Source organism: Furipterus horrens, unplaced genomic scaffold (assembly GCF_987537825.1).
Source record: "Furipterus horrens unplaced genomic scaffold, mFurHor1.1.pri manual_scaffold_2, whole genome shotgun sequence".
In the NCBI taxonomy this organism is placed as follows: Eukaryota; Metazoa; Chordata; class Mammalia; order Chiroptera; family Furipteridae; genus Furipterus; species Furipterus horrens.
In genome coordinates this window covers 163,239,048-163,261,435 of record NW_028327172.1, presented here as the reverse complement: position 1 = coordinate 163,261,435, position 22,388 = coordinate 163,239,048, and the positions used below count along the sequence as shown (strand labels likewise).

At 41.0% G+C, this 22,388-nt stretch overlaps 1 protein-coding gene across 1 annotated transcript in view; it reads left to right on the top strand.

The window, feature by feature from the left end:
• The window catches only part of LOC150019853 (acetyl-CoA acetyltransferase, mitochondrial), a 52,877-nt gene that overhangs the window by 8,179 nt on the left and 22,310 nt on the right, over positions 1-22,388 (top strand). The window contains exons 2-5 of the mRNA XM_090266711.1: positions 16,370-16,417; positions 17,443-17,560; positions 17,831-17,926; positions 18,165-18,265. Of these exons, the coding sequence (XP_090122837.1) occupies positions 16,370-16,417; positions 17,443-17,560; positions 17,831-17,926; positions 18,165-18,265 (363 nt within the window). The remainder of the gene's footprint in view (positions 1-16,369; positions 16,418-17,442; positions 17,561-17,830; positions 17,927-18,164; positions 18,266-22,388) is intronic.

Below are 22,388 nucleotides of genomic sequence, written 5' to 3'. Positions count from 1 at the left end.
AGTGGGCAACTTCAGTCCTATGCCACCATCTGCAAGGCAGCTGCAAGCTTGGGCCCAACAGTCCAATTGTTACAGGACCCCTGGGCTGCTCCAATCGAAACCTAGCACCCACGGGCTGTTTAGTTAGGGGCCTGATTGCCCGCCACCAGAACTATAACTCTCAATACTAGAGTTTAGTGAAAGGAAAAAGAATTGTTTATTTAACAGTTATATAGATTTAGATTATTTGCGGATTTCTGCCATTAGGTCTTATTTTCCTTAAAACACCCACAAACACATAGTTGTGCCTCCCCCTACCAAACCAGGCTAGTTTTAGAAAAGTTAGAGATACCGTTTCCCCACTTTCTAGACACAGTTCAGCTTTACTGGTAGCTGACAATCATTCAATTCTGATTGGGGAGGTTGTTCTGTGTTGTGGTGCCCACCAGCTTCCAATCCAGAACCGAGTGGATTTCCCAGCCTCTTTGTAAGCTGCATGGAGTTTTCCCTTCTTAAAGCAGCATAGTGTGTGTCCCCTTCTCAAAACCCCATGGTGTCCCTCTGCCCTCCTTGCAAACTGCTTGGAAAACTCCTTCACCAAAACCATATGGAGAACCTTCCTTTTCAAAACCGCATGGTCAGTCAGTCTCAAAGCGGCATGGTCAGACCTACTTAAAGTGTCTGCCGCTTATTTTTAAACCCCTGACTGCCTCCTCTGATGCAGTGGGTGCAATAACCAGTTCTGACAATTCACAGAACCTCACGCAGGCTCTGTGTGCTTTTTCCATACCATCCCCCGGTCCAAGACCCCTCCCATCTTCCCGGGCCTTGGATGCATCAAATTATTTGCATAACAAAGACTAGCCCCTAGCCTCAGGCATGTGAAGGCATCCTGAAAGCTGCTTCCTTTTCCCCATCCCCCAGCCTGCAAGCTCTGGGGATTTTTCGACACTGCCCCTTCTGTAGCACTATGACTCCAGGGACAGAGTGCCACCCAGTAACCTGTCTTCTTGCACTTACAGCATGATACCTGAGGTGACTTGTTACGATTTGGACATTCCTTCACCCAGTGCCCTGCCTTCTAGCACACATGACACTTGGTGTCCTTGGTGGTAGAGTTGGAAGGGCCTGTGGAGTGTGGCTATGATTGTCCCACAGGAGTGGCCTAGTCTCCTTTTTTATCCTTCTCCGGAGCCCTGGCCTCCCTCTCCTAGTCCTGGTCGTAAAAGACTGCATTGGCCATAGTTAACATTTTATCCAAGGAAACTCTGGTTTCCTGAATGAGCTTCTGTAAATTTCTCCTAATATCGGGCTGAGATAAAAATTTGTCTTTCAGTGTTACCTGGCCCTTGTATGTTTCTAAATCTAGAGTGGTATGCTTGATGAGCACCTCTCTTAGCCTTTTTAGAAATGTGGGGTTTTTATCCAGACCCTGACTAAAGACAGAGACGTTGGAATAGTTAAGGACCTTCTGATGGCCAGCTGTAAGTGCTGCTTTAATGCAGAGTAGGAAATGGTTCCTTTCCCACTTTCGGGAAGAGCTATTATAGTCCCATTCAGGATCCACTGGTGGGACTGCAGTTTCTCCTATGTGGTATTTGCTCTCTGATAAAGGTAAGTTGTTAGCAAATTTTCTGGCCTCCTTTATTACTTTCTCCTGGTTAATATCTGATAGGGTCTGCCCCAGAACAACCATAACGTCCTTCCAAGTTAACTCATAAAGCCAAGGTGAGGTGTTGAAACGTGTCTTATTTATCTGGGTTGTCAGGATAGTTTCCCAAGTCAGAACTATTCTTAGGTGTCCTAAGTTTGACAAGAGAGAGGAGTTTGTGGATTAACTGAGGGCCAGATTCTCCCTCAGTTTCTGCTAGGGGTAAGAGCCTCGTGGGTGGGGAAGCTTTAGGGATAGAGGAAGCTGGGGCTGTCGGTTGAATTGGGGGCCCCAGGTATGGGGGCAGTAAAGAAGACGGCAGGAGAGTTTTTTCCTGAGTTTCTACAGCTGGAGTAGGCTGTGAAGGGATTTGGGAATTAGAGGAAAAGTCACTGGGTGAAGTACTAGTGGGAGTAAGTTTACACTTAGGAAAAAATCTCCCCAACCCCTTAGATAAAAGAACTCCTGCACATATGGGATTTTGGACTGTTTCCCAAGATGTTTGCAAAAAAGGTCAAGCTATAACATTGTATTTTAATTTAAAGTCCCACTTAGTGGCCAAACTTCCCCTTCCCCTAGCTGATATTGAGGCCAAGCAGTGTTGCAGAAAAATATAAGTTGACTTTTCTTCAAGGTTTGCGGATTAAACTGAGGCTAATTGGAAAAGATACATTCTAGAGGGGTGCCAGCAGGAATGGATTCTTCGCCCAGCTGGAAGGGAGAGATTCTGTGAGGTTAGAGAGCCCAGTATCCTGGGTTCTAAACCCGAGGTATCTAGGCCTCGGTGTCCTGAGACCTTGGGATCTAAAAATGAATGTCTCTATTATGGAGAGAGTGGAGGCAGAGGCAAGTATGCACCTTCCCTTTGTGAGGGGTTGCTTACCATTCATAGGAAGAGTCTTGGCAGTTCCCACCTACTGGGAACCAAAAAGGCGTGACCAAGGGTGGGAGCCAATGAGGCTCGACCAGGGATTGAAAAGGAAATTATAGAGAGCTAAAGGGATAAGAGGAAGAGTGGAGTCATGCAGAGCCTAGGAAAGAGTAGTGGAGGAGAAAACTTCGGTCCCATTGGATTGGGCCTGTTTGCTGGGTTCCTGCTAAAAGCTAACGCTGGGACTGAGTGTCATTAACCACATGACCCAGTAAGATTGTAGGCCTAAACTGTACCGACTAATCCAGTTGCAATGATTCTCAGAATGGTGACATACTGTCCAAAACCAGCAGTCTGGACTGGCCCAGTCTCGTGGGTCCTTGGGCCTTAAACTAAGGAGATGTCTGAGGAGGAGGGGGATCCCTGTCTCAGTGAACAATCAGAGGGGCCTGTTGCAAACCCAAGTTTGTCCCCTCTGCCTCTTGAAGGCACACAAAGGACAGGTTTGTGTCAACTTGTCTGCCCTTTCAAAATAATTTAGGAAGTGGGATTGATTTGAAAAATGTACAGGAGGCCCCTGAGAGGGTACATGCAAAAGGTCCCTTGTTCCCACATAATGTGGGCACGATGGGCCCAAGTCCATGTTGAAATGGGAATAGAATGCAGGGCTCAGAGCAGATGCATAAAGAGTCTAAGGACCTTGGATTCAATGTGGTGGTCTAACATTAGGCGGGGCCATAACCAGCCACAGTATCAGGAGTTATCTGTTGATACTATTCGGCCCATGGCGGCGTAAGCAATGTTCATAGAATTGAGAGAAGAGAGGGATAGGGTCACTATCGGCGGGGTAATATCTAGTGAAAACATGACTTGGAGGAGCATGGCCATCGTTTAGCAAAAGAGCAGATGCAACAGCTGCTCTGCCTGCAGGATTATACCGGGGAACACAATTTTCGTTGAGTTAGATCTGACACTTGTTTTTGACTAATTTTTGGCATCTGAATCCAAAAATGACCCCAGTTTTTCTCTTATCACGCCAACTTGTTAAGGTACAGGATACCCTCCCTTTATCCCAAAAATCATACAAAATGTACATACAAAGGAAAATAAAGAAAAAAATTACCTGAATATACTGTTTATTTAGTTGTTTTATTCATATAAAGGCTATATATTGTTACTGTAGGTCAAATTGTGTACAAGTAGTAAAGTTCTGCTACCAAACATACACATTAAGGTATTTTATTCAAACGATAAGCTAGGAAATGCCAAAATGAGATACTTGAAACAGTCTCCTTCAGTTGGCAAAATTTTAGCAAATTGCTTCATGAGACCCAGTTTTATGTGCAGAGGTGGGAATTTAATGTTCTTTCTGTCAACAAGTGGCTCATGCAGAACGTTTGGGTCACCAGGTTTGAGATCAAATCTTGGAGGCCAATTCGACTCCACCCAATTCTTCCCACGAGCTCTTCTGTCCCACATAACACAGAAAACAGGGATACTTGGTGTATCTGCGTTGCTGACCAAGAAGGAAGCAGACCACTTGAAGGTCAACACAGATGATCCAGTTGTGCTTGTGGTATTGCAACAGATCAATGACTCTCTTTATGTCTTCATATTCTTCATGAAATCAAACTGAAAGGCCAATTGGGACTGCACCAAATAAATTGCCATTGTGGAGAAGGACACACTTCAAGCTCCGCTTTGAGCTATCGATGAACAGTAGTCACCATTCAGTTGCTTTCTAGATTGTAATTCCCAATTCCTCCATTAAACCATGTATGTAATGGCAATACACAAAGCCACCATCACTTCGAAAGTACGGCAGAAATGCACTTTCTCTTGATTCAAAGTAGGATGCCTTCACTCCTTTTTCAAGCAAGTTTTTCTCGTGCAGTCTTGATGCTAGGAGTTCTGAAGCCTTTTTGGATAGTCCCAAATCTTGTGCCAAATCATTCAACTCATGCTGATCAAATCGCTTATGAACTGAGTCATCTTCAATTTCAAAGTCTTCATCATTGCCGTCACCACACTCCTGTATTTCAAAAGAGGGTTGTTCAATGAAAACTGGCATTGGGATTTTAGCTGAATGAGGCACTGGGCATATAGCTGATGGTAGACTAGGATACTCTATTTTACATTTACTTTTCTTGTTATATCCTAACATTTTCACTATACAAAAGTAACAGTCACTTGAATGATCTCTGGGCTCTCGCCAAACCCATGGTTTACCAAATGGCAATTTATCACATGTTCCCTTCTTCCACATCCGTAAACTCTCAACACGCTGCTTGCACACCTTGAGGGGCCCAAGACCTACCTCGATCACCAAGTTTTACTTTAAAATATGAAAAATAGGACTTCCAGCTAAGATGGAGGCGTAGACGGACACATTGTGTTTCCCTCCACAACTAAGAAGGAATACAACTACCTCAAAACTAAAAATAACCAGAAGTTCCGGAAAATCAAACTGCAGGGAAGTCCAGCAAACAAAGAAATAAGGAAGTACACTCATCCAGACTGGTAGGAGGGGCGGAGAGAACGCGGTGTTGTGGTGGCAGCAGCGGTGGCAGCAGTGGGCCGGCGGAAAGCAGTTACACATTTTAAAAAGTCAGGAGGGACACCTGGGGAGCATTTCCAGCTCCTCACCAGAGCAGGTCACTGTCCCAGCTCCAGGGAAAATCAAGCCCCATTGTTTCTGACTGTGCAAACCAGTGGGGGTTGGGGTGGAGGCAGAAACTGCCGGTTTCTCAGCAGAGTCCACTTCTTTAAAGGGTCCCCATGGTCCTAGAACATCCGCAGACCCACCCACTCTGGGAACAGCGGCCAAAGCAGCAGCTAGAGGGATGCCAGTCCAGTGCAGAAGTGGGGGCTTGGAAAAGGGGCAAATGCTGGGCAGGCAGCATTGTTCCCACTCGGACCTGTCCCCCACATACAGTGCCACAACATGGTGAAACAGGTCACCCTGTACTGACGAATCCCTAAGGCTCCGCTCCTTACAATGTAACAGGAGCAACAGCTCTACCTGGGACGTGGAGGCAAACAAACACAGGAGACTGTCAGGATGGGGAGACAGAGAAGTATGGCCCAAAACGGGAAAGGGATCAAGGTTCCAGTGGGAGAACTAAGCGACGAGGAGATAGACAACCTAACAGATGAAGAATTTAAAGCACTGGTTATAAAGATGCTCACAAGCTTGACAGATATGCTTAAATATGGCAGACACATAAGAGAATTGAAGGCTATGCTAAATGAAAAGAAGGAAAACCCACACAAAACCAGTGGTGAAGGGAAGGAAACTGGGGTTCAAATCAATGATTTAGAACATAAGGTAGAAGAAAAAAACAGTCAACCAGTGCAGAATGAGGAAGCAGGAATTGAAAAAAAATGAGGAAAACTTCCCAAATTTTGCAAAGAAGATGGACATACAGGTCCAGGAAGCACGGAGGGCCCCTGGTGAGCTGGACCCAGAGGGGACCACACCAGGTTGCATCATGATTGAGATGCCAAAGGTGAAAGATAAAGACAGAGTCCTGGGGGCAGCAAGAAAGAGGCGAAGAGTTGCCTACAGAGGGGTGCCTATAGGACTATCAGCTGATTTCTCAGAGGACATTTTGCAGGCAGGAAGGCACTGGCAAGCAGTATTCAATGTGATGAAATGTAACCTACAACCAAGATTACCCTATCCAGTAAAGCTATCATTTGGAATGGAAGGGCAGATGAAGTACTTCCCAGACAAGGTGAAGCTAAAGAAGTTCATCATCGCCAAGCCATTATTATATGAAATGTCAAAGGGACTTACTTAAGAAAAAGATCATAACTATGAGCACTAAAATAACAACAAACTCACAACTATCAACAACTGAATCTAAAAAATAAAAACAAAGTCCAACTAAGCAAATCAGAATAGGAACAGAATCATAAGTATGGGGATCATTTGGGGGTTATCAGCTGGGAGTGGGGAGGGGGAGAAATGGGGAAATGGTGCAGGGATTAAGAATCATAATTGGTTGGTACAAAATAGACAGGGGATTGTTAATAATATAGGAAAGGATGAAGCCAAAGAACTTATATGCACAACCCATGGACATGAACTAAGAGGGGTGGGATTGCTGGAAGGAAGTGGGGTACTGGTCAGAGGGGAGCAAAGTGGAAAAATATTGGAACTACTATAACAACATAATAAAATGTACTTAAAAATTAAAATAAAAATAAATAAAATATGCAAAATAGGCTTGCCTGACAAATGTGCTGATGTTTGTCCTTTGATTGGGAATGGTGAAACTGCCACAGATAGAACAAAATGAATCAGGATTGTTTAGGCATTTAAAACGAGAAATAGCAGAGGCAGACATGATCTGAAGGGAAGGAAATAAGTATGTTTGTAAATAAAACAATAAATTCTTCTAACTCCTTATATACAAACAAGAACTCGGACTACACTTCGAAATACGATTCACTATACAGAGTGGCACACAACCTCTCATCACACTGTCTCTTGTGTAACTGTGTAGCCTAGACAAGTATGAACCTGTCAGTGGTCTCCAAGGTCGTCCTCCACCCCTCCCCACTTGAGGGAAGTTGTCTCTCAGCCCATAGGAGAGTACTAGTGCTTCCCTGGATCCAGCCTCTATCCAGCCTAGAGTGGTCACATTAAGATAAGCTGTACAGAAAAACTTAACACAATAGAAGAAAACTAACTGCAGTTTTGAAGTCAGCATGCCTATTTAAGTCTAAAACAGCTGGAAAATCAAACTCAACAGGAATTATGTTAAAAATTGTTCCCCTTTGTTATCAGAGAGGGTAAAGGTGTAATTAGAGTGTCCAAAAGGCAACAGGAAAATCTAGATCTAAAAGGAAAAATGAGGAGTCATGAATAAGGCTGACTGAACAAGAAAGCATCTTGGAGGAAAGGAGCTTAGAAAGGTCAGAATCTTCTGCTGAAGGTTAAAATCTTGCCTACTCCTCTCAAGAATTAAACATAAGTAGGGGAAGTGCTGCAGGGGTGGGAGTGGGATTGCTTCTGCAATGTTCCTCCTGGTATGCATGTTTGCTTGTGGCTGGCGGGATACTTAGTGTCTCTTCTCAGGTCCATTACCAGCTTATCCTTTCATGGGACTCTTCTAGAGGCAAGCACCCTAGTGGCTTCTAAATGCTCAACCTGTGCCCCCTGGGGAGCGGCAATTTCTTGAGAGGGAGAAAGGTCTCAGTAAAACCAAAAACGGTAGCTCTGCAATCTGACCTTGAAGAGGGCCCAGGCAACGTAAAAGAGTACGAAAAGATCAAGGATCTGTGGTGACGTGGTGCAAGGAAAATTGTGATGGAAGAGATTTACACTATGCAGCGATCTGAGTCACGGCACCAAAAGATATTACTGGAGCTCAGTTCTTCTACCAGACACAGCAAAGAATTACAATTGGCCAGATGAAAGTGGATAAGTAAATAAGTAAGAGTTTTATTAGTATGTCCTCAAGGGGTAGAACAGGCTTGTGAGAGGGGCAAGAAGGGCGGGAGTCTCCTGAATCTGCTGCCTTAAGTACAGGTGTGATTGTATTAGCATAGGAAAGGGGTTCTTTATTGATTGACAGATACTTTGGTGAAATAACTTGAGTTTCTTCTGTTCATGCTGTTTCCCATGATTCTCCTTGACTGCCCATACAAGGTACGGTGGCTAAAACCGCAATGGAAATTTTGCTAACAAGGATGGTAAACTGAAACTGTCAACTATTTGTCTTGAGTCCACAACATTGGTGTCCCCCTTCCTCCCACCACTCATTTCTAACTGCTGTGTAACAAAACAAGGTCTGCCTATTATGGTTACTTGAATTCAATGACCATTCACTAACCATGGAAATCTGTTTGATTTGACAGGATTTCCAATATTCAGTGCCATTTTGTGGAATGGAACTTGACCTGACTGTACTTTTAGTTTCCTTACCTGTAAAACAAGAATAATGGTACCATTGGCTGGTTCTACCTCTAAAACAGCAATTTTCAACTGGTATGCCACAAAAAATTTTAAAACCTGTGTGACTCTTTAGTCAGAGACACTGACCTCTTTTCCCTTAGATTGTCAAATAAAAATATGACAACAGCCAACACAACAATAGCTGTTTGGTGCAAATTAATCAAAGTCATACCTATTTTTTGTCAAATTGTCAAAAAATATATTATTCGATGTCCTGCAGAATTCAGTAACTAGTTTATGTGTGCCATGAGAAGAAAAAAGTTGAAAATCACTGCTTTAAAATATATTCCAAATCCATCCATTTGTATCCAGCCTTCTTGTGACCTCTCTGGCACTAGCCACATGAGCTCTTGCCTGGGCACCTCCTTTTTCATCTCCTGCTCCTCTATAATCAGTTCTCTACACTGTGGCCAGCCAGAGAAGGAAAACTCTGATTCCAAAAAACCTCCGCTGCCTTGCGGCATACCTCTTCAGGGGAAAGGCTAAGGGAGTAAACCCCGACAGAAAATCCGGAGCCGGAGTCCCTAAGGCGGTTTGACGTTGTAGTCAACACGGGCAACTCCTGCGGCGCACCTGAAGCCAAGCTGTATTGACTCCGTCTTTCCCTTGGACCCTTCAGCTGCGAAGAGAGGGGGGGTCTGCTGCATGGGCAACAGCAGACCCTCCATATCACCCTGCCCAGGCTCTGTAGCTTCAGCTTCACTGGAGAGGACACTCCAGCGTCATCGCAAGATGTCGATTCAACACGGGAGGAGACAGATACCGTGTCACTCCCGAGTCGGACTGCACAGCCATTCTCGGCGGTGCAGATAGACTCTTAAGAAGCTACACCATCGTCTCTCGAGACGGACGGCTGCCGACATTGTGGCCAGAGTGATCTTTTAATAACAAAAGAGCCTTCAGTGGGTTTTCATTGCACAGACCAGAATCCAGACACCTCCTCCTGGCCTGTGGGGTCCCTGCTTACTATTCCAGCCCAAACTCAGCTCTGGCTGTGCTTTCCTGAGTGTGTGGCTCCTGCTATACTAGTCTGCTCTCTACACTTGGTATGTGCCAATCTTGCTCCTAATTCAGGGACTTTTTCCTAGTACTTCCCTGTGCCTCAGATGCTCTTTCCCTAGTTTTTCCCAAAGCAGACTCTAATATTTATTAGCAGCTCCAGTGACATGTCCAGAGAACTCTTTTTTGACCATCCCATGTCAAATATGCCCTCCTGCTAGCTCATTATCCCATTTTGTGGCTTCATAAAGTGTTTACCTTGCCTGAAATGGTTTTGAGTTACTATTAAGCGTCAGACTTTGTTCAAATATTTGTACAGCATCTCCTGCTATCTCTGGGATAGAAAATAAAATCAATCTCTTCTTGGAACTCACAGTTCTGTAGGGGTCACTGAGGAAAAATTAGAGTGTGCACAGGGTGCTGTGGACGCTGGGATGGGATTTCCCACCTCTGCCTGGCACAGTCAGGTGAGGTTTCCAGATGGGGCATTACAGCTGAGCTTTCCTTTAAAGATGATTGTGCTATGATTTTGTCCTTCATTCCTGAGGTATTTAATGCATAGTAGGCACAGTGCCAAGTGACAGCTCTGCTCTCAGGAATTGATGTGAACCCCATATTTACACAGTATGAGAGGTGCTTTGAAGAAAGTAAACATGTTGAAATAAGGGAAGGCAACTTTAGGTAGAGTAACTAGGGAGAACTACTCTGGGAGATGTGTCTTTTGAGTTGAGAACTAAGAAGTGAAAATGAACCAGCCATGAAGAACTGAGGAAGGACTTACTGGCAAAGGCACACTGCAAGATCTTAAGGTGGGAATGGGTTCAGAAGAAGGAGGAGGCTGGTGTGGCTGATGTAGCAAGAGTGACATGACTTTGGAAAGAATATCGGGAGCCAGATCATGCAAGACCTTGTAGGGTAAGGCGAGGAATTTGGATATTATTCCAAGGGCAATGGAAAGCCATCAAAGGGTTTTACTCAGGGGAGTAATGTGATCCAATTTACATTTTAAAAACTGGATGGTTTGGAAGGGAAGTCAGAAAGCAGGAAATGAGGTAGAAGTCTATTACAGTAGTAAGAGGTGGTGGCTGGAATTAAATGACAGTAGTGGAGATGAAGCAAAGTGGAAGAACTTAGGTGTATTTTGGACACAGTATTGACAGTATATGTGATTGAGTATCTGGGTTTTAAGGAAAGATGATGGGTGAGTCCTAATATTTTGGCTTGAGCACCCAGGTAAATTGTGATGCAATGCCCTGAGGGGGGTAGTACTGAGAATAAACTAGTTTTCTAGGAGTAGAAATTTTCTAGGGGTAGCCATGATTTGGTCATTAAATTGAAGCTATCAAGTCAGCACTTGGATATACAAGACCTGTCCAAAAGGTATCCAGCCATGTAATATGAAAAACAGAGACATTTATTGAAAAAGGTACAATAAACATTGTACATAGGACAATGAGGCTTCAGTCCCCTTCAAAGTAGGCACCTTGGGACCTCACACAGTTCTCCCAGTCACCATCAGCTGCCTCATCGTATTTTCCTGAATCTCATCGACAGTCTGAAATCTCTTCCCTTTCAAAGGCAATTTTAGTTTTGGGAAAAGCCAGAAGTCACAGGGCACCAAATCTGGGCTGTAGGGGGGATGGGTCACCTGGTGATTTAATGTTTTGCTACAAAACTGCACAAGACGTGATGCATGAGCACGTATATTTCTGTGATGAAGCTGCCAATCACCAGTTGCAAACAGCTGCAGCCTTCTGAATCATCCACATAGTTTCGATGGAGGAATGTTCAAGCGTAATGCAAAATTTGGTGCAGATTCGTTGCTCTACTCACTCAGTCATTTTAAAACTTATTTTGTTTTATTGTTCTTAATTACAGTTGTCCCAATTATTCCCCCCTTGCTCTCCCTTGCTCCACCCACACCCCCATTTCCACAGTCAGTTCCCACCCTGTTGTTCATGGCCATGGGTCCTTTATACTTGTTCCTTGACTAGACCCTTCCCTGTCTTTCCTCCCTTATACCCTTTCTTGCTCCCCTCTGGTCACTGTTAGTTTGTTCCTTATTTCCATGTCTCCGGTTCCATTTTGCTCATTTGTTTTGATCTCCCCTTATAGGTGAGATCATTGGTATTTGTCCTTCACCACCTGGCTTATTTCACTTAGCATAATACTCTCCAGTTCATCCCTGCTGCCTTCTTTCTGCTTCGTAGTATTCCATTGTATAAATGTCCCACAATTTTTTGATCCACTCATTTATTGATGGGCACTTAGGCTGTTTCCATCATTTGGCTATTGTAAATAATGTTGCTATGAACATAGGGGTGCATAGGTTCTTTTGAATTGTGTTTCAGGGTTCTTAGGGTATAATCACAGCAGTAGTATTGCTGTGAGGTCTAGGCAGGACTAATGGAGTAGGTCTTTTGTCATACCTGCACCTGTAGCAATACCACACTCAAAAAATGCCTACTTCTCAGCCAAGACCCAGATTCCGAGGCATCTCTCAGACCCTTTCCCAATGCTCCTAATCATACTGACTTCTGCCTCAGTATTCCCCTAACTTCAGTTGTAGAAATAATGGCTATTATTTATCAGACTCATTATGGATAAGACATGGTCATATCTTTATATATATTATAGCATTTTGGATTGAGCGTCGGCCTGCGAGCTAAGTGTCGCTGGTTCGATCTTCCAGTCAGGATACATCAGAGAAGGAAAACTCTGACTCCAAAAAACCTCCGCTGCCTTGCGGCATACCTCTTCAGGGGAAGAGCTAAGGGAGTAAACCCCGACAGAAAATCCGGAGCCGGAGTCCCTAAGGCGGTTTGACGTTGTAGTCAACACCGGCAACTCCTGCGGCGCACCTGAAGCCAAGCTGTATTGACTCCGTCTTTCGCTTGGATCCTTCAGCTGCGAAGAGAGGGGGGGTCTGCTGCATGGGCAACAGCAGACCCTCCATATCACCCTGCCCAGGCTCTGTAGCTTCAGCTTCACTGGAGAGGACACTCCAGCGTCATCGCAAGATGTCGATTCAACACGGGAGGAGACGGATACCGAGTCACTCCCGAGTTGGACTGCACAACCATTCTCGGCGGTGCAGATAGACTCTTAAGAAGCTACACCATCGTCTCTTGAGACGGACGGCTGCCGACGACGACGAGTATTGCTGGATCAAAAAACAGTTCCATTTTTAGTTTTTTGAGGAAATTCCATACTGTTTTGCACAGCGGCTGCACCAGTCTACATTCCCACTGCAGTGCACTAGGGTTCCCTATTCTCCACATCCTCACCAGCACTTGTTGTTTGTTGATTTGTTAATGTTGACCATTCTGACAGGTGTGAGGTGGTATCTCATTGTGATTTAATTTACATCTCTTTTATTGGTAGTGATTCACTTGGTCATTTTGAATGCGACAGCCACACAGTACATATGCTCACTCAGTGGTATCTAGTGCTCCCACTGACTAGTACAATGAAGTTGTCATTGTTCACACATGCACATTCCAGCCCACCCTCTTTGGCTGCCGGGTTACACTGACATTGTGCAAACTGTTCTTGTTATATTAACAATGGCCGGACTTTTTCTGGGCAGACCTTGTATGAGTCTGGAGGTGAACTGAGAGGACATAAATGCTGTTTAAAGCCATGGACTAGATTAAGGAAACAGTGAAGTGGCAAAGTTAAAAGAGACCTATAACAAAGTTCTGGGATGTTCCAGTACTTAGAGGTTGGGAGGAGGAGGATGGGACAGCAAAGGAGACAGAAATAACTAGGAAGGTATGAGGGGAACCTCAAGATTGTGTTAAAATAGAAGCCAAGAAAAAGGAGGGTTTGCATAGTTGCTTACATATGTTACCTCACTTCATTTTCTCAATAGCCCATGAAGCGTATTTGGAAAAACCAAGGTAAGCCCTGACTCTTAATTACTGTGCATATTTACCAAAGAAAAAAAAGTTAGTTCAGTCTTGTCAAGAGGTGATTATAGTGCTTACTGGATTTTGCTAGACCTTGCTCAGAACCAACAATAGTATAGATAAAAGCCAGATTGGAGGGGGTTGAAGGATAAATGGGAGGTGAGGATAAGGAAATAGAAATTGGAGAACTTACAGTTGTACAAGGGAGCTAAGAAATGAGGTGAGAGTTCACTGGAAACGTAGGTTCAAGGAAATTTTTTTTTTTTTAGGTGGGAGGAACCAGAGCCTGTTTGTATGGAGCAAAGAGGATGAATGATGTAGGGGAAAGGGAAGGGATCACTAAAGTTGTGAAATCTTCAGGCAACTGGAGGTGGCATCTATGGCAGAGTGAAGAGACCAGGGAACTTTAATTAAGTGGAACCATAAACTTTAGAGAAGAGTCAACATTGCTTGAAAGGGCTTTTGATTGCAAGGAATAACACCCCATTCCAAAATAGCTAAGTGGAAGATATACAATAGGCAAGCCCTCAGACATCCATGGAGAGAAAATTAAGTGCAACTGGCTTTGCAGAAAGCCTAACTAGAATATCACTAAGCAAAGAATTCTTTTGTCTCTTGTAGTGTGCCGTGGTCATCTTCCTCCTCTTCTCTGAGTGCATGTGTTCCATTCCTTTGCTTCTCTGCTTACAAATGACTTTTCTCTTTGCTGTAGCCTCTGCTTTGACATGGCATTTGCTTGCCATGGTGCTGACTAGCTCTAGCCCCTAGTGACCTCTCACCTTCACCTAGTTGACCCAGTCTCTCAGGGTGCCAGTGTAGGTCAAAGTCTATTCCATTCTTGGTCCTGTCAGCTCTGGTCAATGGGAGGATGGGAGTCAGGTTGTATGTGCTTAGGGCTGTCCATTACAGACCCTTTTGACTTGGATAGCAATGACTGTCATGCTTATTACAAGTAAGAACTTTTAATTCAAAATTGGATCACAGATAATATGTTAGAATTCTTCATGATTAATAGGTTATATAAGCAGCAGCCCAAATTATATGACACATGAAGGGTGCACTTGTTTTTACACAGCTGATACTGAGAAGTACATCCAGTAAGCAGATGCACTTGGGCCTTGCCTACTCAGTGCAGATGTGTGTTGGCCTGGGCCTTTATGTACACTATCATGTGGGCAGACATGTGAAGTTTAGGAGAGTAAAAGCACAAACATTGCTAGTCTAATGACACGGCTCTCAGTGGTACAAATATTGATAGAGATGACAGATAAATTTTTCTTTAAGGTCTGTACAAACAGGCTAATCTGGTATTAACAAGTAATATGTTGGTGATCTCTATTGTGTTTATATGTAGAACTCCTGCCTGAAGCATTTCAGGGGAATCCCATGAACATCAAACATGGGTGTTTGATGTCCATTGCACAATGCCAAGTAATCTTTCTCCTCTGAACCCTGGAGATGGCATACTTATTATGTCCCTTACAGTTCTTACCATATTCTGCCTTAGGGGTATGTAGAGATAACTTTCAGATTTCTCCCTTACTAGATTATAATGCTGCTTGAGTATAGGGACCATATTTTACAGATCTCAAATTCCCCATAGTGCCTCTGTGAGGTAAGTGATCTTAGCATGTTTATTGAGCAAGTAAATTATCAAATAGTCACCTCTCCCTCGCAAAGGCTCATAAAGGTATCTCTTCAGAGTAGGGGTTCCCTTGAATATTGTGATACTTTTCAATCAAATCAGGACTAAATTATTTATTTCTTACAGCAAAGTTATGTGAACTTTCTACATAAGAGTGACTTTTCCATCATACTAACATTAGAGAAAAGATTGCCTTAAGTAAATTCTGTTCTTCCACAACCTAGCAAAATAGTCTGTCTTTAAGCTGCCATTTCATGATCTATTCTCATGTGAACATTAGAAAAATCAATTTTGTGGGAATACCTTTTGGTTATCTCTATTTATAACCAGTATTTGTCAAATATTATTTGCATTGAGTCAGGACAAAGCTTGTTTAATCTGTGAAAAGCTAAGGTCTTCGGTTAAAGTTTTTAATGTTTCGTAGACTTGTTTTATTACTCTGTGAGATATGTTTGTACATAATTAACAAGATTATGTTCTAAATATGAGTTGTCATGTTTGAATGGTTATACTTTTTTTATAGATTTTACGTATTTATTTTTAGAGAGGAAGGAAGGGAGAAAGAGAGGGAGAGAAACTTCGATGTGTAAGAGAAACCTTGATCGGTTGCCTCTTGCACTCCCCTCCACCAGAGACCTGGCCTACAACCCAGGCATGTGCCTTAACTGGGAATCGAACAGGCAACCTTTCGGTTCACATTTTGGTGCTCAGTCCACTAGCCACACCAGCCAGGGCTGAATAGTTATGCTTTCTGACCTCAGAGGACAAAAATTTTTCTTTGTTATTTGTCCTATAAATTGTCCAACTTCAGGTCTCTGAACTGTATGTAACCTGTGTTTTTAGAATTCGTTCTTCTTGGCATTTGTTCCTAAGAACTGTGTGGGAAAAACTGAGATGTAGGGGCAAAATATTTACTCTTTTCTTTCTTAAAAAAGAATTTATCTGGTAATATAGACCATATTAATGTGAGGTGTGTATTCCTTGCATAAATCAGAAACAATTGTTAGGAGTGGATGGGGAGAAATAGCAAGTTTTACTTAAATACTCTTTTCAGCCATGAGGATATTTTCTTGTAGTACTTTTAAATTACTTAATTTAGAACTTAAAGATTTAACTTAAATCTACATTAGCGATTTCGATAAACATATTTCTAATGAACAGTTAATCAGAAAAGTATATTACAAAGTAATTTTTTTTCTCAGTGTAACACTGATATATGCTAACTAGAAATCTTGGAAAAAGAAGTATAAAGAAACAGAGAAATCACCATAAGCTCATCACTGAGAGGTATAAGATGACATACATTAATATTTTTTACATCATAACATTATAAATATTTATATTACAGGTAATAAGATATGTGGAGCGAAGTTATGTGTCAAAACCTGCTTTAAATGTAAGTGTAAATTTAAATTATGCTTTAATTAAAGAATTTAAAGAAAATATAGTTAATAAAAAATACGTATTTTTATGATCTGTGTATATGAAAGAGTCAGCTCGGGATGATGCAATGGTTACAAATAGCTAATTATTGAAATACTCCCAACTTAGCATAAAGAATTTTTAATTTAGTGCCCTGTGTAATTTCTGCTTCTTTCTCTTTTTCTGCTGTAAAAACACCTCTCAAAAACTGAGCAGTACTCTTCCTTTCCTCTCGGGGACCCTCATTATATTGTATATTACACATTCCAGATGCCCCTTAAAGATACTAGAAGAAAGGGACTGAGCCAGGCCGTGTGTTAGGAAGGACCATCACCTGGTGCTCGGTGAGGGGGTCATCTCTGTGTTTCATGAGGGCCACTCAGTAATAGTCCTCTACCAAAAATCTAGGGAAAAATTATTTATTTATGGACTTAAAATGGGAATGTGGAAGGAGTTGTGAGGAGAGAATTGTCACAATAGTGTTTTATAATATTTGAAAGCTTTTGTCTACTTTTTCTTAAATTTCATATTAATATTATCTTATTAATCATTTAAGAAATTATGGCTGTGGTGTAGCCCTACAGATATCGATCACTAGTCCAGAGTTTCCTTCAGTAAGGAAGCCCTTTGGTTAGGTTGTTTATTATGCAATTAACAAGGATAAAGTTACCATTTCTTAAATTTTGACTGGGGAGTAGAATTTAAATTTAAGCTTCTCGTTTCAAACCTCCTGTGGAGAATTGAGAAAGACCAATGCCTATTTTAGAGTGGATTTGTCTTAGATTTTCTATTAGATCTTAAATCATTAAGTACCAGCATTAAATGGATTAGTTTTACTGCTATTCAGAGATGGAGATTATTTTAATCTGTGATTAGTAATTAGTCATTCGTAAAAAGTCTTTTTCCTAGGTAATAATATCTATGAATTAGGTTTATTTATTAAAAGATGATTTGGGTAAAATATTTAAATAAAATTTTTATCATCTTCTGTCTTACCAGGAAGTGGTCATAGCAAGTGCCACAAGAACACCCATTGGATCCTTTCTAGGCAGCCTTTCCTCCCTGCCAGCCACTAAGCTTGGCTCCATTGCCATTCAGGGAGCCATTGCAAAGGCAGGTCAGTAGTTGCTTTGCTTTTTGTGTTCAATGGGCAGTGATTCAATGGAACAGATACTTACTTTGCATACATTATATATGTAATACATAGAAATGAATTCTGTTTTAAAGAAGTCTTTGTATTATAGAGTTAGGAACGAAATTCGAAAACTGGCAAGAAAAATAAACAATTCCTGTTATGTAATGCCATGTACCTTACTAGGTAATCACTAATTATTAAATTGAATAAAATATGGAAATGCTGTTTTGATTTTTTTTTTTTTTTTTTAAGGGATACCAAAAGAAGAAGTGAAAGAAGCATACATGGGCAATGTTCTACAAGGAGGTGAAGGACAAGCCCCTACAAGGCAAGCAGTACTGGGTGCAGGTACTAGGAATACATTCTTGCTTTTACACTTAAAATGTTTAAGATGGAAAAATGGAGTTCATTTCAGCTTAAATAAAATGTTCAATGCATAATATAAATTAACATTTATAGACTTGTATTGGTAGAAGTAATGTTGCAGATTATAGTTTAATACACTATTAATTTTAACTCTACAGTTAGTTGTGTTTGAAGGGTATTTCTGTTTTTCAAAAGTATGACTTATATATATTGGTTTTAGGCTTACCTATTTCTACTCCATGCACCACTATCAACAAAGTTTGTGCCTCAGGAATGAAAGCCATCATGATGGCCTCTCAGAGTCTCATGTGTGGACATCAGGTGAGAAGCTCCTTTTCTATTTTATAATTAAAATAATACACACTGCTAAAAGACACCAAAAATCATGAGGTATTCATTCTTAGGAAATACTCATAAGTACAGTTGCTATGTTGTTTCAGACACTCAGGAATGTCTACATGTGCTAATTTACTTTGAAGTAGAGGTCAAAGAATAGCTAAGTGTTTTGTGTTAAAAAGTAGTTTCCAGCCCTGGCTGGTGTGGCTTAGTGGATTGAGCACTGGCTTATAAACCATAGTGTCACTGGTTTGATTCCCAGTCAGGGCACATGCCTGGGTTGCAGGCCAGGTCTCCAGTTGGGGGTGCCTGAGACTCAACCACACATTGATATTTCTTTCCCTCTCTTTCTCCCATCCCTCCCCTCTGTCTAAAAATAAATAAATTAATTAATTTTTAAAAAAGTAGTTTCCAGCTCTGGTCAGTGTGACTCAGTTGGTTGGAACAAAAGGTTGGGGGTTCAATTCCTGGTCAGGGCACATACCTAAGTCGCAGGTTTAATCCCTGGTTAGGGCACGAATGGGAGGGAACCAACTGATGTTCCTCTCTCATATCGATGTTTCTCTTTCCTTTCTTCGCTCTAAAATCAATAAATATATTTTTAAAAAAATTTTTAAAGTAATTTTCAGCTAAGATATTTCAGTCTTCAAATAATTCGTATAGTCTTTCTCTGAGATTCTTGGTATTTTCAAACATCATAAATTTTGTATTTACCAGAGTAAGGGTTTTCATCATACATGAGAATAAGGTGCTGACCCTGGGAATCAAATAATTGATTGAGCCCAGAATTGATGAGTGTTTAGTAGTTCCCATGTGCCTAGGTTCAGTTGTTAAACTGTGCAGGCTTTCAGTTAGCCTTGCTGATTTAGATCTTGTCTTTACCTCAGATCAAGCAAAAGATTGCAGTATATGCTGTGGTGTTAGAAGACTAGAACTAGATCCATTGAACTAAGACTCCATTAGCTCTAAGCCCTTCTATTTTTTCAGTTGATGGACGGGAGATTAAGATGACCACAAACACAAAGTCAGAGGGCTGGAATTAGAAAACAGACGTCTCTAGCCCTCTCTAGTGCATTCCAGCTCATGAGGACATAACACAGCAGGGTAAAAATCAGTTGAGGTGTTTGCAAATTGTTTCTTACATATGCAAGAGCCACAATTATATGTACCCTTGATGGCTCCTCCTTTGCTTTGCTTCCAATTGTAAGACAAGCCAAAGAGAAAAATTGTGCTAGCTTAGTGAATGTATCAGAGATGTTATGTTATATATGCACTTGCTAAAATCTGACTGTATAGAAAAATATAAAATGAAAAATAAGTCTTCTGAATTCTCACCCCGTTCTGTGTCTCTGACTTATTTACTACTTGTATATTCTGACACCCAAAAGCAGGTGAATGGATTAAAAAGGACAAATCCGTTGTTACAGAATAGTCATGGGGATGTAAAGTACAGCATAGGGAGTATAGTCAGTAATAATCTAGTGACTATGTATGGTGTCAGATGGGTGTGAGATTGATTGCGATGATCACTTAGTAAGTTATGTAATGTCTAATCACTGTGGTGATTCCTGAAACTAATATAATAGTGTATATCAACTATAATTGAAAATGAAAATGATTTTTTAAAAAGAGCAGAAAACTTTGGGCAAGTTGCTTAAACTCTGTGCCCACCACTTAATGTCTTAGAGATTTTTCTATATCAGCACAAAAGATAGTATTCTATTGAACTGAATAACTATATTTTATGAATCCTTATTGAATGAACATCTGTTTAAATAAAGCTGCAGTGAGTATCCCTATACATATATTTTTATGTACTTATAAATACTTGAATCACTTCCCCTGATGCAGTACATTGTAGTGGTTTAGAACATAAAATCTGCCCTGGTAGGGTAGCTCAGTTGGTTAGAGTATTGTCCTGATATGCCAAGGTTGTGGGTCTGATCCCTGGTCAGGATAAATACAAGAATCAACTAATTAGTGAATAAATAAGTGGAACAACAAATCGATGTTTCTCTCTCCCTTTCGTCCCTCTCTCTCTCAAATCAGTAAATAAAAATTAAAACTCACTCTCTCTCTCTCTTTCTCTTTCTCTCTCTCTCCAGTCAGACTGATTCCAAATTCTACTTCTGTCTTGCATTAACTGAGAATGTACTATATGACATTCAATGGAGATTGGTCAAGGAAACATTAAAAAATCTCATCATGTGCAAGTCTGATGGAAAAATTCCTAAGAGGAGAATTTTTGAGTCAGAAGTTTTTTAAATTTTGATATTTTCAAATGCTTTCCATAAAAGTTGAACCAGTTACACACTTTCTAAAGGTTGTGAGAGCTTGTTTGCCTACATATAAGGAAACACAAACATTGCATGTTAACCAAACCCTCATGAAACCAGTGGGTGTTTTAGGTGGTTATGAAATTGTTAAATGTTTCAAAACTTCAAATGACAAAGAGTTTTGTCTTAGTTGATTTATTGTGGTTCTATACCAAATGCTCTTTGCACCACATTAAAATGCTTTCAGTTACAATTACTTGATTCATATGTGCATATATATAATTATGTGACTTATAGGAATATTGGGAATTGCCTTATTTTGAATACTTATTTATGATTTTGGAAAATGATCAATTTTATCTTTTTCAATTATAGTTGACATTCAATAGAATATATTTTATATCTATTTCAGTTATATAGCATAGGTTAGACATACAATTTATGAAGTGATGCCCCCCCAGTAAGTCTAGTACCCATCTGGCACCATGCATAGTTGTTACAGTATTATTGAGTATATTCCTTATGCTGTGCTTTACATTGCAGTGACTGTTCTGAAACTACCAATCTGTACTTCTTTTTTTCTTTTTTTTTTTTAAGATTTTATTTATTTGATTTTAGAGAGAGCAGGAGGGAGGGAGACAGAGAGAAACATCGATGTGTGAAAGAAACATCAGTTGGTTGCCTCTCATATGACCCTAACTGGGGATGTGGCCTGCAACCAGGCCTGCGCCCTGACTGGGAATCGAACTGGCGACCTTTTGGTTTGCAGGCCAGTGCTTAATCCACTGAGCCACGCCAGCCAGGGCAATCTGTACTTCTTAATCCTTTCACCTTTTTCACCCCTGCACCCCACACCAAACTCCCTCCATTATGGCAATTGTCAGTTTGTTCACTGCATCTAAATCTGTTTCTGTGTTTGTCTTTGTTTTATTTATTTGTTTATTTATTTATTATTGATTTTTCTTTTTAGGGATAGAGGAAGGGGAAATGGGGAGAGAGAGGAATAGAGAGAGAGAGAAAGAAGCATAAACATTGATTTGTTGTTCCACTTATTTATGCATTCATTTATTGATTCTTGTAGGTGCCCTGACTAGGGATCAAACCCACAACCTTGATATATCGGGATGATGCTCTAACTGACTGAGCTACCCAGCCAGGGCTATTTCTGTTTTGTTTGTTCATTTATTTTGTTCTTCACACTCCACATAGAAATGAAATTATATGGTATTTGTCTTTGACTTAGTCCACTTAGCATAATACCCTCTATGTCTGTCCATGTTGTCACAAATGGTAAGATTTCTTTCTTCTTTATGGCTGAGTATGTCATATGTATGACTACATCTTCTTTATGATGAATTTTATTTTATATTGAAGAATGATGGGTACCTTATTTTCTGTCACTTACTGCCATCATCCCCAGAAAATATTCAATATTTCAGGATAACTGAATAACACATACATGAGAACTAATTGAGAAATCTTAATGTTTCAAAATAGGCAAAATATTTAGGTTTCTTTGGTAAAGAACTGTGTCTCCTTATTGCTGATCAAAGGCTGAGGAAATAATATTTGCTTTAATTACCCCTTTAATGTAAACAAATTTCTATTGTTGATTTGTAATAACAGGTCATTTGATTAATATTTATTAAACTTCTCTATGTGCCAGACACCAAAGACATGAAAATAGATTTGATAGAGTTTCGGGATTCAGAGGAGCTTAGTTTATTGATTATATTTTTAAGAAAGAGGAAGGGTTGGGGTGGAAGTGGGGGTGGGGAGAGAGAGAGAGAGAGACAGAGACAGAGAAACAGAGACAGAGACAGAAAGAAACA